The sequence below is a fragment of the Oculina patagonica genome, chromosome 5 (genome assembly GCF_052425735.1).
Source record: "Oculina patagonica isolate OP01 chromosome 5, crgOcupat, whole genome shotgun sequence".
NCBI classification, from domain to species: Eukaryota; Metazoa; Cnidaria; class Anthozoa; order Scleractinia; family Oculinidae; genus Oculina; species Oculina patagonica.
The window spans coordinates 8,336,001-8,353,158 of record NC_135762.1 but is presented as its reverse complement, the minus strand read 5'-3'; the positions used below and the strand labels follow the sequence as shown (position 1 = coordinate 8,353,158).

Here is a 17,158-nt window from a genome sequence, read left to right as displayed (position 1 = left end):
TTAAGAAAGCTTAAACAAAAGCCATATATTTAGTGAATGCTTTCGAATTATATTTAAAGGAAAAATACCAAAGAATTTTGCTGTCTTTGACTGAGATTTCGCTCGAACTGCGTAGATACGATCGAATGTTGTAAAGCCCATTCGTGTAACATTGCTATCAACGCTAGGTCACATCGACTCGGATTGCAGAGCGCTAATCATTAACATTGCAAAATGGCGCTTGTAGCAACCAACTTTGGCCTAATTTTTCTCCGCTTCTAAGCTAAAAGAAGCCCCCCATCTCTCACATTTGTGTTAACTTCATTATTATCTTTGAAAAGAGCGAGTTTTTTGGTATGGTTTATTTTTGATGTTTGAACAGTTTTACTACCTTAATGCTTCTGAAAAGGATCAAAGGTAATACGCTAACCGGCAAATATTTTGGTGGAGAAACTGAATAGCACTACGTCACCTGAGAGCAAGAACCATTAATGACGCAACTTAAGTGGAAAAATAAAACATTCAAACGCAAATGAAGTAAAATTGCATTACTTTATTAGATACTTACTTAGAAAAATGCGAAGGCCGGCACTTGATCGAATTACAATGAGGTTGTTCGAAGAGCCTTTGGTTTTTTAAACGCATGTAACATGACGCTTTTGTTTATCTCACTTTTGTAGCATGGTACTTTTGTTTTTCTTGAAAACTGTAAAAACGCCATGTATCATTGAGTAATCGAAAAGTAATAAACGAATCAAAACATAAACCATTTTTTTGGGAAAGCTTTTAAAGCGTAGAACACATGGAGTACTTGTTTCCTGTCGAAAACGTTAATTTTCTTTCAACAAACAGGAACAAGAACTAATTTAGTTATCAAACTGTCACGGAATGCCGCTATCGATCGTAGTTAATTCAAAAAGCATACCGATTAATTAAATGTCTAAACGAGTATGATTTCTCTCTGTTTATGGCACGTACTAAGTGCTGGCTAAAATCCGAAACAAAACGGTGTACGCGGGTTAGCTTGAAAAGCACTCCAGTTAGCCTAAAAAGCACTCCAGTTAGCCTAAATAGCACTCCAGTTATCCTGAATAGCACTCCAGTTAGCCTGAATAACGCTCACTTTCGCTTGTTTAGTTGGTTTCGTTTCTGTGTAATCGTTTCGTTTCGTTTCGGAGGCCGGACGGGTTTTACTTCACGCCTTCCTCTCTGTAAAACTATTAATATTATGCAAAAGCCACTTTTTAAAACCTGTTTTGAAAACTTCAAAGCGATTTTTACAGCACCTGTCAGAGGAAATGATGTCTGTAAAAGTTCCTAGTTTGTCTGGAAAAGTTCCTTGCAAGGAAATCATAGCAGAATTCCTTAGCTTTCTCAGTGTTGTTGCAAGACAGGTGGCGGTGCCGCTGATGAAAAAGACGGGCTGGGAGCATTTACTCCCCCTGATACTTTCTTTGGTGCTTCAGTGTAAGGGGGAGGCTGTTTACTTGCTGCCATTGTTCCAGGGTGGTATGGTGGAGGATTGGTCGTGTGTTGTTGATGCTCAAAGTGGAGCTCGAGCGGGGGGTGGTATGGGTACGAAGGTGGAATTTCCTGCCCTGGGAAGGGTGGGTTGCTCTGTATGTTTGCAACCGTGGTGGTGGAAGTAGCTGTTATTACTGCTCTCTCAACTTCTATTACTCTGCCGTAACTAAGGGTTCTCTGTCGTCGGCGAACGTAGAAAAAACACATGGTGATCGCGCAGATAACAGCGAGTGGGCCAATTACTGCACCAGCAATGACGGCGGCGGCAGAATTAATACAATCATCCGATCGTTGGCATTTTCCGTTACAACAGGTGCCCAGAGTTCCGCAATCAGAGTCAGTGGAACAAGAAGACCCCACGCAATGGTAGCCATCTTTGCATTCGCTGTTACAGCATCTTTCCCCGCTAGAACAATCGGAATGAGACGAACAGGACTGACCGGCACAATTTGAACCGTAAACACATTTACTTTTACAACAACTCTCCCCGCTAGAACAATCTGATTTATACGAACAGGACCGATTGACACAACTTGATCCGTAAACACATTCATTGGCACAGCAACTTTCCCCGCTAGAACAACCAGAATCAGACGGACAGAACCGACGGACACAGCTTGATGCGTAAACACATATGAAATCGCAGCAGACTTGATTCACTTCGCAGTCACTCTTGAAAGTACACCCATCGCTAACAGCAAATAACGAGACTGAAGCAACCAGGGCCGCAGATTTGAAGAGAATCGCGAAAGAAAAGGCTGCCATATTTAACTCTTTCTCGACGGCTTTTCTTCCCTGCGTTGTATTTTTACCGAATGGTAATGTGGTTGTAGATCATTCTCGAAGTGACGTGTTCTGATATTAGACCGCAATTAATTCATGCATTTTAATGACGGTAAACGTGCTGACTGAAACGTTCTTTAAAACACCATTCAGCACATGTCAATCAAAAACAAATTATTCTACAACCTCGTTCCCAGGGACTCTCTCGTTGAATTTTCACAAAACAAATCGAAAATGGATCAGTTACACTTATCCTCTGGTGATAAAAGAGAATAGAATTCGCTCTACGAAGTCTCAGAGCATACGCTATCAATGACCCATTCACGTAAGAAAACATTCAAATGCAAATGAAGTGAGATTGTGACATTATAGCCTCCCACACAAAATCCGGAGAGTTGACCTTGACGACTACAACATGTTCCTGTTTTTAAAGTTGAAATGTTCAGTTACCATGCTATTGTTTGCACGAAATAAATCGAATATTAAATAAACGCCGCCCTCGAATAAACCCCGCACTGGAATCGCGAAATATTTTATAAACGCCGCGGCGTTTATTCGAATAGGACAATGCCCATTTTAAAAATTGATAACTCAAATGTTAGCGATTTTTCCCACAAAAAAAAAATTACATAGGATTGTATAGATAATAGGCTTTCAGAAAATGTATTCGGAGGTGTCAGTTTTCACACCTTAGGTGTGAATTCCTTTGTATATCGCAGGCTCAAAAACACAAAGATTGTAAAAATAAGAGATATCAAAAAAAAATTTAATTGGAGCTGATTAAGGGTTAAAATGTGCACATACCTCGAAATACCCGTGGCAAGGTGGCATTTACTTCTGGAGATAGAGCGTTCTAATTATTTTTATATGTGCCTCAACTTTAAACAGCCATAACTTTGTCAAATATATCTCGTCCGCGCCGGGTATTTATACACAGTTTCCTCAACATTACACAAATAAACAGTGCAAATTTCACCAAGATCTGACAATTCTATACCTTAAAATTGCAAGTACCCTTCGAGGCAGTCGATTACGGCAGCGAAATTAGCGTATGAAAACAGCAAAATATTCGTTCGACGCCCGGGGGGGGAGGGGGGGGGCACTTCCTATTAATGGGCCAATGGGGATGTGCCGCTGGATGGGGTCGCATTTTCACGACTGGACTGACTATAATGGGGTCGCCTTTTCAAGCATTTTTTATAGGGTGACTCGAATGGGGTCACACTTTTCCGGGATTTTGAGAGTAAGAAAATTTTGGCAAATTGTTTTTTTTAAACGAAAAGATTCGCCAAAAAAAATGTTACCGTATTTATTGCTGTTGTTCAATATTTGACAAACGGCTTTTAGAAAGTGACTAAGTTGGGGTCGTGAAGATTACATTTACCCAAAAGTGACTAAGATGGGGTATATAATTGGCCATAGAATATGACTATAATGGGGTAGGGGTTCTGAGAGGCCAGCGGCACATACCCAACAAAATTTGACCCAAGTACCCCCCCCCCCCCCGGGGTTCGACGCTTTGTTTTTTGCGACGCCATATTGAATTGTTATAGGTAGACCGCTGTTCATTGTGTTCAAGGCCGCATCGTTACGATTGCTCCACTAAAAAGTACGAAAAAATACGGATATTTCCGACTGTTGTCGGAGAAAACATGGCGGCGTAAACAAATACGATACACATAGCAACGCCAGATTTTGCAATTGAGTTACGGAACTTATGCTGCGTTTTGCCTGGGCTCTGCGAGGGTCGGAAATCAAAAAAATCCTTCATGGGCTTAAGAAAGCTTAAACAAAAGCCATATATTTAGTGAATGCTTTCGAATTATATTTAAAGGAAAAATACCAAAGAATTTTGCTGTCTTTGACTGAGATTTCGCTCGAACTGCGTAGATACGATCGAATGTTGTAAAGCCCATTCGTGTAACATTGCTATCAACGCTAGGTCACATCGACTCGGATTGCAGAGCGCTAATCATTAACATTGCAAAATGGCGCTTGTAGCAACCAACTTTGGCCTAATTTTTCTCCGCTTCTAAGCTAAAAGAAGCCCCCCATCTCTCACATTTGTGTTAACTTCATTATTATCTTTGAAAAGAGCGAGTTTTTTGGTATGGTTTATTTTTGATGTTTGAACAGTTTTACTACCTTAATGCTTCTGAAAAGGATCAAAGGTAATACGCTAACCGGCAAATATTTTGGTGGAGAAACTGAATAGCACTACGTCACCTGAGAGCAAGAACCATTAATGACGCAACTTAAGTGGAAAAATAAAACATTCAAACGCAAATGAAGTAAAATTGCATTACTTTATTAGATACTTACTTAGAAAAATGCGAAGGCCGGCACTTGATCGAATTACAATGAGGTTGTTCGAAGAGCCTTTGGTTTTTTAAACGCATGTAACATGACGCTTTTGTTTATCTCACTTTTGTAGCATGGTACTTTTGTTTTTCTTGAAAACTGTAAAAACGCCATGTATCATTGAGTAATCGAAAAGTAATAAACGAATCAAAACATAAACCATTTTTTTGGGAAAGCTTTTAAAGCGTAGAACACATGGAGTACTTGTTTCCTGTCGAAAACGTTAATTTTCTTTCAACAAACAGGAACAAGAACTAATTTAGTTATCAAACTGTCACGGAATGCCGCTATCGATCGTAGTAAATTCAAAAAGCATACCGATTAATTAAATGTCTAAACGAGTATGATTTCTCTCTGTTTATGGCACGTACTAAGTGCTGGCTAAAATCCGAAACAAAACGGTGTACGCGGGTTAGCCTGAAAAGCACTCCAGTTAGCCTAAAAAGCACTCCAGTTAGCCTAAATAGCACTCCAGTTATCCTGAATAGCACTCCAGTTAGCCTGAATAACGCTCACTTTCGCTTGTTTAGTTGGTTTCGTTTCTGTGTAATCGTTTCGTTTCGTTTCGGAGGCCGGACGGGTTTTACTTCACGCCTTCCTCTCTGTAAAACTATTAATATTATGCAAAAGCCACTTTTTAAAACCTGTTTTGAAAACTTCAAAGCGATTTTTACAGCACCTGTCAGAGGAAATGATGTCTGTAAAAGTTCCTAGTTTGTCTGGAAAAGTTCCTTGCAAGGAAATCATAGCAGAATTCCTTAGCTTTCTCAGTGTTGTTGCAAGACAGGTGGCGGTGCCGCTGATGAAAAAGACGGGCTGGGAGCATTTACTCCCCCTGATACTTTCTTTGGTGCTTCAGTGTAAGGGGGAGGCTGTTTACTTGCTGCCATTGTTCCAGGGTGGTATGGTGGAGGATTGGTCGTGTGTTGTTGATGCTCAAAGTGGAGCTCGAGCGGGGGGTGGTATGGGTACGAAGGTGGAATTTCCTGCCCTGGGAAGGGTGGGTTGCTCTGTATGTTTGCAACCGTGGTGGTGGAAGTAGCTGTTATTACTGCTCTCTCAACTTCTATTACTCTGCCGTAACTAAGGGTTCTCTGTCGTCGGCGAACGTAGAAAAAACACATGGTGATCGCGCAGATAACAGCGAGTGGGCCAATTACTGCACCAGCAATGACGGCGGCGGCAGAATTAATACAATCATCCGATCGTTGGCATTTTCCGTTACAACAGGTGCCCAGAGTTCCGCAATCAGAGTCAGTGGAACAAGAAGACCCCACGCAATGGTAGCCATCTTTGCATTCGCTGTTACAGCATCTTTCCCCGCTAGAACAATCGGAATGAGACGAACAGGACTGACCGGCACAATTTGAACCGTAAACACATTTACTTTTACAACAACTCTCCCCGCTAGAACAATCTGATTTATACGAACAGGACCGATTGACACAACTTGATCCGTAAACACATTCATTGGCACAGCAACTTTCCCCGCTAGAACAACCAGAATCAGACGGACAGAACCGACGGACACAGCTTGATGCGTAAACACATATGAAATCGCAGCAGACTTGATTCACTTCGCAGTCACTCTTGAAAGTACACCCATCGCTAACAGCAAATAACGAGACTGAAGCAACCAGGGCCGCAGATTTGAAGAGAATCGCGAAAGAAAAGGCTGCCATATTTAACTCTTTCTCGACGGCTTTTCTTCCCTGCGTTGTATTTTTACCGAATGGTAATGTGGTTGTAGATCATTCTCGAAGTGACGTGTTCTGATATTAGACCGCAATTAATTCATGCATTTTAATGACGGTAAACGTGCTGACTGAAACGTTCTTTAAAACACCATTCAGCACATGTCAATCAAAAACAAATTATTCTACAACCTCGTTCCCAGGGACTCTCTCGTTGAATTTTCACAAAACAAATCGAAAATGGATCAGTTACACTTATCCTCTGGTGATAAAAGAGAATAGAATTCGCTCTACGAAGTCTCAGAGCATACGCTATCAATGACCCATTCACGTAAGAAAACATTCAAATGCAAATGAAGTGAGATTGTGACATTATAGCCTCCCACACAAAATCCGGAGAGTTGACCTTGACGACTACAACATGTTCCTGTTTTTAAAGTTGAAATGTTCAGTTACCATGCTATTGTTTGCACGAAATAAATCGAATATTAAATAAACGCCGCCCTCGAATAAACCCCGCACTGGAATCGCGAAATATTTTATAAACGCCGCGGCGTTTATTCGAATAGGACAATGCCCATTTTAAAAATTGATAACTCAAATGTTAGCGATTTTTCCCACAAAAAAAAAATTACATAGGATTGTATAGATAATAGGCTTTCAGAAAATGTATTCGGAGGTGTCAGTTTTCACACCTTAGGTGTGAATTCCTTTGTATATCGCAGGCTCAAAAACACAAAGATTGTAAAAATAAGAGATATCAAAAAAAAATTTAATTGGAGCTGATTAAGGGTTAAAATGTGCACATACCTCGAAATACCCGTGGCAAGGTGGCATTTACTTCTGGAGATAGAGCGTTCTAATTATTTTTATATGTGCCTCAACTTTAAACAGCCATAATTTTGTCAAATATATCTCGTCCGCGCCGGGTATTTATACACAGTTTCCTCAACATTACACAAATAAACAGTGCAAATTTCACCAAGATCTGACAATTCTATACCTTAAAATTGCAAGTACCCTTCGAGGCAGTCGATTACGGCAGCGAAATTAGCGTATGAAAACAGCAAAATATTCGTTCGACGCCCGGGGGGGGGGGGCACTTCCTATTAATGGGCCAATGGGGATGTGCCGCTGGATGGGGTCGCATTTTCACGACTGGACTGACTATAATGGGGTCGCCTTTTCAAGCATTTTTTATAGGGTGACTCGAATGGGGTCACACTTTTCCGGGATTTTGAGAGTAAGAAAATTTTGGCAAATTGTTTTTTTTAAACGAAAAGATTCGCCAAAAAAAATGTTACCGTATTTATTGCTGTTGTTCAATATTTGACAAACGGCTTTTAGAAAGTGACTAAGTTGGGGTCGTGAAGATTACATTTACCCAAAAGTGACTAAGATGGGGTATATAATTGGCCATAGAATATGACTATAATGGGGTAGGGGTTCTGAGAGGCCAGCGGCACATACCCAACAAAATTTGACCCAAGTACCCCCCCCCCCCACCCCCGGGGTTCGACGCTTTGTTTTTTGCGACGCCATATTGAATTGTTATAGGTAGACCGCTGTTCATTGTGTTCAAGGCCGCATCGTTACGATTGCTCCACTAAAAAGTACGAAAAAATACGGATATTTCCGACTGTTGTCGGAGAAAACATGGCGGCGTAAACAAATACGATACACATAGCAACGCCAGATTTCGCAATTGAGTTACGGAACTTATGCTGCGTTTTGCCTGGGCTCTGCGAGGGTCGGATATCAAGACAACTTCTTCATGGGCTTAAGAAAGCTTAAACAAAAGCCATATATTTAGTGAATGCTTTCGAATTATATTTAAAGGAAAAATACCAAAGAATTTTGCTGTCTTTGACTGAGATTTCGCTCGAACTGCGTAGATACGATCGAATGTTGTAAAGCCCATTCGTGTAACATTGCTATCAACGCTAGGTCACATCGACTCGGATTGCAGAGCGCTAATCATTAACATTGCAAAATGGCGCTTGTAGCAACCAACTTTGGCCTAATTTTTCTCCGCTTCTAAGCTAAAAGAAGCCCCCATCTCTCACATTTGTGTTAACTTCGTTATTATCTTTGAAAAGAGCGAGTTTTTTGGTATGGTTTATTTTTGATGTTTGAACAGTTTTACTGCCTTAATGCTTCTGAAAAGGATCAAAGGTAATACGCTAACCGGCAAATATTTTGGTGGTGAAACTGAATAGCACTACGTCACCTGAGAGCAAGAACCATCAATGACGCAACTGATGTGGAAAAATAAAACATTCAAACGCAAATGAAGTGAGATTGCATTACTTTATTGGATACCTACTTAGAAAAATTCGAAGGTCGGCACTTCATCGAATTACAATGAGGTTGCTCGAAGAGCCTTTGGTTTTTTAAACGCATGTAACATGACGCTTTTGTTTATCTCACTTTTGTAGCATGATACTTTTGTTTTTCTTGAAAACTGTAAAAACGCCATGTATAATTGAGTAATCGAAAAGTAATAAACGAAGTAATAAACGAATCAAAACATAAACCATATTTTTGGGAAAGCTTTTAAAGCGTAGAACACATGGAGTACTTGTTTCCTGTCGAAAACGTTAATTTTCTTTCAACAAACAGGAACAAGAACTAATTTAGTTATCAAACTGTCACGGAATGACATGCTCTTATTCTAGCCTGTTGCCGCTATCGATCGTAGTTAATTCAAAAAGCATACCGATTAATTAAATGTCTAAACGAGTATGATTTCTCTCTGTTTATGGCACGTACTAAGTACTGGCTAAAATCTGAAACAAAACGGTGCACGCGGGTTAGCCTTAAAAGCACTCCAGTTAGCCTAAAAAGCACTCCAGTTAGCCTAAATAGCACTCCAGTTATCCTTAATAGCACTCCAGTTAGCCTGAATAACGCTCACTTTCGCTTGTTTAGTTGGTTTCGTTTCTGTGTAATCGTTTTGTTTCGTTTCGGCGACCGGACGGGTTTTACTTCACGCCTTCCTCTCTGTAAAACTATTAATATTATGCAAAAGCCACTTTTTAAAACCTGTTTTGAAAACTTCAAAGCGATTTTTACAGCACCTGTCAGAGGAAATGATGTCTGTAAAAGTTCCTTGCAAGGAAATCATAGCAGAATTCCTTAGCTTTCTCAGTGTTGTTGCAAGACAGGTAGCGGTGCCGCTGATGAAAAAGACGGGCTGGGAGCATTTACTCCCCCTGATCCTCCCTGTGGTGCTTCAGTGTAAGGGGGAGGCTGTTTACTTGCTGCCGTTGTTCCAGGGTGGTATGGTGGAGGATTGGTCGTGTGTTGCTGATGCTGCAATCCTTGGGGTTTTAGGGTATCTTAATTCAAAATAAGTACCGTAGAAAAATAAACCTAAGGCATTATACAGCGAAATAATAACAATAACAGAACAAAATTAACGTACAACAGTGGATTACAACTGATGACAAAACTAAACTTAACCTAAACACGGCAATGGCTGGCCGTAGAATGTCTCACCTCGCCAACTGTCACCGATTTCAAACTCAAATCCCACTATACACAGCACACCTCAAACCCGTACCCAACCCTCTGGTCCGTGCTGGCAAAATAGTAATTTATGCTAATTTAAGATCATCACAAATTACAGTTAATGACGCAACTCATTTGGAAAAATAAAACATTCAAACACAAATGAGGTTAGATTGCATTACTTTATTGGATACTTACTTAGAAAAATGTGAAGGTCGGCACTTCATCGAATTACAATGAGGTTGCTCGAAGAGCCTTTGGTTTTTTAAACGCATGTAACATGACACTTCTGTTTATCTCATTTTTGTAGCATGATACTTTTGTTGTCTTGAAAACTGTAAAAACGCCATGTATCATTGAGTAATCAAAAAGTAATAAACGAAGTAATAAACGAATCAAATCAAAAACCATCTTTTTGGGAAAGCTTTTTAAAGCGTAGAACACATGGAGTACTTGTTTCCTGTCGAAAACGTTAATTTTCTTTCAACAAACAGGAACAAGAACTAATTTAGTTATCAAACTGTCAAGGAATGACATGCTCTTATTCTAGCCTGTTGCCGCTATCGATCGTAGTTAATTCTAAAAGCATACCGGTTAATTAAATGTCTAAACGAGTACGATTTCTCTCTGTTTATGGCACGTACTAAGTACTAAAATCCGAAACAAACGGTACACGCCGGTAAGCCTGAAAAGCAGCACTCCAGTAACAGCCTGAATAACGCTCACTTTCGCTTGTTTAATTGGTTTCGTTTCGGTGAAATCGCGTCGTTTCGTTTCGGCGTCCGGACGGGTTTTACTACACGCCTTCAGTTCTTCCCTGTAAAACTATTAATATTATTATTATTATTATTTTTTTTTTTTTTTTTTATTTTATTATTATTATTATTATTATGCAAAAGCCTGTTATTAAAACTTCAAAGCGAGTTTTGCAGCACATCAGAGGAAATGATGTCTGTAAAAGTTCTTAGCTTGTCTGTTAAGTTACCAGCAATGAAATCATGACAGAATATTCCTCAGCTTTCTCAGTGCTGTTGCAAAACAGGTGGCGCTGATGAAAAAGACGGGCTGGGAGCATCAAATCTCCCCGATCCTCCCTTTGGTGCTTCAGTGTAAGGGGGAGGCTGTTCTCTTGCTGCCGTTGTTCCAGGGTGGTATGGTGGAGGATTGGTCGTGTGTTGCTGATGTTCAAACTGGAGCTCGAGCGGGGGGTGGCATGGGTACGACGGTGGAATTTCCTGCCCCGGGAAGGGTGGGTTGCTCTGTATGTTTGCAACCGTGGTGGTGACAGTAGCTGTTATTACTGCTGACTCAACTTCTATCATTCTGCCGTAACTGAGTGCTATGTGCCGTCGGCGAACGTAGAAAGAAAACACGGAGATCGCGAATAGGAAAGCGAGTGAGCCAATTACTGAACAAGCAATGACGACAGCTTCAGAGTTATTACAATCATCGTACGAGTATTGGCATTTTCCTTTACAACAGGTCTCGTCACTTCCGCAATCAGAGTTCAAGGAACAAGAAGACCCCACGCAATTGTAGCCATCTTTGCATTCGCTGTTACAGCAACGTTCCTCGATTTTTGAACAATCGGAATCAGATGAACAAGACTGACCGACACAACTTGAGCCGTGAACACATTCACTATTACAACAACTTTCCCCGCTAGAACAACCAGAATCAGACGAACAGGACCGATTGACACAACTTGATCCTTCAACGCATTTACTATTACAACAAATTTCCCCGATAGAACAATCATCAGACCAACTGTACCCGCGGCAGCGATGACCGACACAGCTTGAACCGTAAACACATCTACTGTTACAACAACTCTGCCCGATAGAACAACCAGAATCAGAAAAGCAGTAGTCACCGACACAACTTGTTCCGTAAATGCATATGGACTTGCAGCAGACTTCGTGCCATTCGCAGTCACTCTTGTAAGTACACCCATCGCTTACAGCAACTAACAAGCAAGCAATCAGGGCCGCAGATTTAAAGAGAATCGCGAAAGAAAAAGCTGCCATATTCAAATCTTTCTCGACGGCTTTTCTTCCCTTCGTTATACTTTTACCGAATGGTAATGAGGTTGTAGATCATTCTCGAAGTGACGTGTTCTGATATTAGACCGCAATTAATTCATGTATTCAACGGTAAACGTGCTCCGGAAAGGTTCTTTAAAACGCCATTCAGCACATGTCAATCAAAAACAAATTATTCTACAACCTCGTTCCCAGGGTCTCTCTCTTTCAGGGAACAAGGTTGAATTTTCACAAAACAAATCGAAGTTTGTGCTGTAGAGCAGGCAATCAATGACTTAGCTTATCCATGCTGATTGCATGCTGTAGAGCACGCAATCAATGAATAAGATATTAAAACGATGTAGATGTGGACGGAAATTGTGGATCGTAGGCGGAAGTTGCCTCGAACGGAAGTAATTTTACTTGCTATACCCAACATTTACTTTGATTAAAGATGAATTCCAGTCCGTACTGCGCAATCTCGGCTGCAATGTTTATGTGAGCCCACACGAAGGGAATGTTTACAAGCAAAACTAAAAATTCCGCGACAAACTTACCTTTTTCTTCATTATTAACGCCAGATATCCTTGCAGAACAAATATAACGAGTAGAAGAACCTTGACGCTATTTCAAACCGACGTTTCAGCTCATCGGAAATTCTTGAACGAACGAACTGTAATGGCGGACTAAAAAACGTCATGTATGCTGTCACCGAAGTGTAACGTTTCAACGAATTCAAAACAAAAACGTAAACAAACCCCGAGTCTGCGCAGTACGGACTGGAAATCAGCTTTAAACAGCTGAGATGCACATGTTGAAAGAAATGAAATGTTTGTATAGCCTAATGACCAGTCTTACATATTTACAACAGTGATCGATAAGCCGAAAAGTTTTCACGCAGGGGACCCTAAACTGGTTCATTTAATACGTGCTGACACGCGCAATTGTGAACGTGAATAATTAAACTTCGCACAGCTCAGACATGCACGATTTCATGGCTACAAGACTTTCGAAACTAAAATCCTTTTCGAAATTTTGGTCCTCATCTTGAATGAAAATAAAACTGAAACATTTTGTTTTTGCTTTTCTTTCATTTCTTTCAATTTTAGGCTTTCGAAGTTTACATTACGATTTTCGATTTGAGAAGTTCACTTGTCGCTCAGTTTCCGCGTGATAAGTGTTATTATTATACATTAGAATTACTTTGAAACATGCGATTGGTCGAGAGCATTTAGTCAATATACAGTAGCATGTGAACTTGACATGATAACCCAATATCTGCAGCAGATATTGGGTTACCTCGTGTCTGTGATATCTGCCTCAGCCTTCGGCTCCGGCAAATAACACAGACCTGCTCAACCTCATCCAATAATTTCTTATAATCTGATGTGAGTTATCTGTTATAAATTGTTCTAAATCGTTTGTGTATTGAATATTTTATTCTTGACTTTTATGTAACTCGTATTATTCAAACAGGAGCCAGTTCTGTTAGCGAGAAATGAATTACTTTTTGCTTGTCATTCAAGCGTTTTGGGTTCATTTTTGGAATCGGGAAATTGTTGACAGAGGGATCTTGCAAGCACTAGCGTTTGCGTGATTTGCGTGACTGGTTCCCAATGCCGCTGATAATCATTATAGCTACTTTCAGGGTTGTAACTAGCAAGAGGCAAGACGAGGCACTTGCCTCATCTAAATTTCTACCCAAAATTAAAAACAAAATATGTTTTGTTAGGAAAATAATCCCCAATTAAACAAGATTGACTCTTTCAAGAAATACCTCATGAAAAAATGTCTCTGAAAAAGATTTAGATCTCCTAGATTTCGAAATTTTCTGGAGGGCATGCCCCCAGAACCCACATCGTAGCGAGAATTGAGTATTTAACTGTTTCTTTCCATTTTTAATCTTTTAAACTTGTACGTTAACACTCCAATGATGCGAAACTTTGGCTTTGCAAATCGAGTCCACTGGCGAACGCGGCGGCCATCTTTTAAAATATCCTTGTTGGAGTTGAAATGGATTCTGATTGGTTTACGAGGATTTATCGATCGATTTTGGTCGAACAATTTTGCTCCAAAATCGAGATATGGCGTGCAAATTTATAGGATTGCGGGCTTGTCTTGAGCCCGCAATTAGCCTGAAAAGCACTCCAGTTTGCCTGAATATAAACAAAAGGGTGTTTACCATTTACAAAAAAATTTCGGAAAATTTCCGTTGGGAATTTCCGTTGGGAAGAGTGCGTTCCATTTAGACGGGTCTCATTCGTTCACAGGCTCCTCTCTGTTCAGTTTCTGTTGCTCCCTCGAAGCGTCCGCGAAAGATGTTTATACTCAAATGCCGTGATGAATGAAATCATAAAGTTCGTAGTTGACAAGGAAAATCTGATAAATTCAAAAGATTATGGGGAAAAGTATCCTTGCAGCGGCTGCAACTTTCATGAGACGCTACCTGTGCCACAATAGTAACGCTATTTTGTCAGCATATTCGATCGATGAATTTAATATACTTGCTTTGCCCAAAGAAAGCTTGGCTTCAGGCACAAATTTTACCTACCATTTATCGTGATGCAGTATATTTTGTAGAACTGATGCAAATACTTGAGTAGAGCAATCGTTTAAACCCTGAAAACTCAACCATGAAGAACTTTATTTATACATAAGACTGACCCGCCATTTTAGTTGAGGAGCCGTGAGACCCGGCTGTGAAAAAGGCTTGGGACTGGTGAGAAAGACGAGAAATCTGTAAATGGAACACGAATTTCCATTGGGAAGTTTCCACCGGGAAAACGGGACTACCTTTTCAGGTTGTCCGTTTTTTTCGGGAATTTTCCAGTGGAACGAACCGAAAAGTCGTGTTCCATTTACATTCCGCCCGGAATTTCCGGAAATTTTTTGTAAATGGTAAACACCCAAAGTTATCGATGTTGCGTGACGCCATCAAGTGCCATCAATACAATGCCAGCTCACCAGTCACATATCCATATGCGAAATTGAAAGTTTCAATACTGATGCTTTATCAATAATCCGATCCGAATTAAATATTCATCTGCACGCTCCACTTGTTGGGACAAAATGTGAGTTAGCCCGTCCAACCAACTACCTTCATCATCGCAGAATGTCTCTGCTCGACAAGTACCCTTGCGATAATATTACAGCTCCGGCGTATTTGTCATTTTCTTCGGCTTCGTTCTCGATATTGTCCGCCGTTGTCGCCACAGTTGCTAACTTCCTTGTGATTCTTGCCGTTTTCCTTGATCCAAACAAAGATCTTCGCTCGCCATTTAACTACTTCGTGGCAAACCTCGCACTGGCAGATCTTATTGTTGGGCTTCTGTCCTCTCCACTGGCTGCTATCTACCTCATCCACGAAGGACTGAAACTTCCTAACCAGGTATTTAGATCACTAAGGCACATGACCTACTTCATCTCTTGTACTGCGTCTCTGCTCAGTCTGACAGCGTTAGCGTTGGATCGATATGTAGCCATTACATACCCTCTACATTACAGAACCAAACTCAGTCCTATCAGAGCTTGCCTAGTCTCATGCTTGGTGTGGATTGTGTCGATTCTATTATCCCTGGTTTACTTCATCGTCGGCTACAACAAATTCAGGTTTGTCTTTGCCAACACAGCCGTAGTTGTTACCATTGGAGCGATGATTTTCACTAATGTGAAAATTTTTAAGTATTTGCGCTGCCAAGTTGTCCAGTGGGATGCTTTACACGACAGTACCGACGAAAACTTGGCCATGAAGCAGGCAGTGAAAAGAGAGAAAAAGATCACAAAGACACTATTGATAATATTAACATTGTTCTTGGCTTTCTATTTGCCATCATGTATTTGTATTTATATCATTAATTTGTGTGCAACATGTAATTGCGTGTTCATTCATTGGGTTCAAGACATTCAGTTTGTTCTTGTGATGATGAATTCGTGCGTGAATCCAATTGTTTATGCGTATAGATTAGAAAGTTACCGGAAGGCTTTTAAGAGTATTCTTACATGCCGTGCATGTATAAGGCGACTGAGATCAATTTCATTAAATCTTCAGCCGTCAGCGTCAAGCGCCAGTAATCCTGCAGAACAGTAGTGTTGTTGGGCGATTCACTCCAACCGAAATCGAGGATTTCATAGACTTGTTAACAGTTCAACTCAAGGATTGGTTTATCCAGAAAAGATACGAAACAGTAGGATAGAGATAACTATCTGTTTTTTTTTTAAGGTTAGGAATAAATTTACTGCAATATCACTTTGTTTTTAAAATTTAAAAAATAAGAACATTTTAAGAACATTTTAGGCTTCGAAAAAGTTGAGAACGTTCAGCCTCAGCCGAAAAATTAGACAGTCTTATAAAAAAGGAGTGTACTAGAGATGAGTTTAATACCCGTCTCAGTAGACGAGCTTCGGCAAAAATTTTGTTGCTCGTCTGGTTATGCGTCTCTAGTATAAAGACGGGCACAAGGCGCGTTACGCGTCTAGACGAGCTTCCTTTCGTTATCCGTCTTTCAAGACGCATTTCGAAAGTAGCTCGTCAAGACGGGTAACTTGTTTTGTGCCCTTCAGCAAAGATTCTTTAGGACTCGGCACTAGTCTTAACGGCTGAGCTCAGTGACGGTTATGGCTTGAACTTAACTCTGGCTTTATATAATAAATAATAATAAATATGCACGGTGATTCTGTCCTGCTCGAAAATATTCTGTTACTTCCGTGAATGAAACGAAGAGAAACATGATATATATGCATCTTTGTTTGAGAGACTTGCTAGTGTATTTCGAATTTCCACTAGCAAGTCTCGTAAACAAAGCTGCATATATATCATGGTTCAAGAAGGGATATTGAAGCTCGTTCGGACAAGTTGGTCATGACTACCAACTTGTCCGAACGAGCTTCAATATCTCTTCTTGAACCCGACATTCTCCCGGCTTTAATTTCCACAGCGAAAACTGTAAGTGCCAACAAAATTTATGCCATTTCCGAGCGAATGCCCTCTGCCTCAATCAATCACCGTTCAGTAATTTTGCCTCGGTGAAAGCAAAGCGAGCGAAAAAAGTAAGATTCGAGACTTAATGAGAAAGAAGGGAGCGGGGAGGTGGGAATCCTGGATATGCCCCCTGTTAAATCACTGAAAGTATTAAAAACGCAAGGAATCCTTTGACACTGTCATTTCTTTTGTGATACTTTCTTTTATTTTTACAAACATTGAGCAATAACTTTTTTAACTTAACGTGTCAATTACATCAAGCAGTGGGGAATGCCCACTGCTAATAGGGGACGAGATATACTAAT

General features: G+C 40.4%; 4 protein-coding genes across 4 annotated transcripts; 1 reads left to right on the top strand and 3 right to left on the bottom strand.

Moving 5' to 3' along the window:
- Positions 1-512: 512 nt before the first annotated feature.
- Positions 513-2,784, bottom strand: LOC144655289 (uncharacterized). Its single transcript, XM_078515505.1, has one exon. The coding sequence runs from the start codon at positions 2,266-2,268 to the stop codon at positions 1,354-1,356; it is 915 nt and encodes a 304-aa protein (XP_078371631.1). The 5' UTR covers positions 2,269-2,784; the 3' UTR covers positions 513-1,353.
- A 1,789-nt stretch (positions 2,785-4,573) lies between these two features.
- On the bottom strand, positions 4,574-6,845 carry LOC144655288 (uncharacterized). The gene has a single exon (XM_078515504.1). The coding sequence runs from the start codon at positions 6,327-6,329 to the stop codon at positions 5,415-5,417; it is 915 nt and encodes a 304-aa protein (XP_078371630.1). The 5' UTR covers positions 6,330-6,845; the 3' UTR covers positions 4,574-5,414.
- Positions 6,846-10,017: 3,172 nt separating this feature from the next.
- LOC144655286 (uncharacterized) lies at positions 10,018-11,990 on the bottom strand. Its single transcript, XM_078515502.1, has one exon. It carries the CDS (start codon positions 11,879-11,881, stop codon positions 10,877-10,879), a length of 1,005 nt encoding a protein of 334 aa, XP_078371628.1. The 5' UTR covers positions 11,882-11,990; the 3' UTR covers positions 10,018-10,876.
- A 1,021-nt stretch (positions 11,991-13,011) lies between these two features.
- On the top strand, positions 13,012-16,546 carry LOC144655287 (histamine H2 receptor-like). The gene has a single exon (XM_078515503.1). The coding sequence runs from the start codon at positions 14,988-14,990 to the stop codon at positions 15,960-15,962; it is 975 nt and encodes a 324-aa protein (XP_078371629.1). The 5' UTR covers positions 13,012-14,987; the 3' UTR covers positions 15,963-16,546.
- The last annotated feature ends 612 nt before the right edge of the window (positions 16,547-17,158 follow it).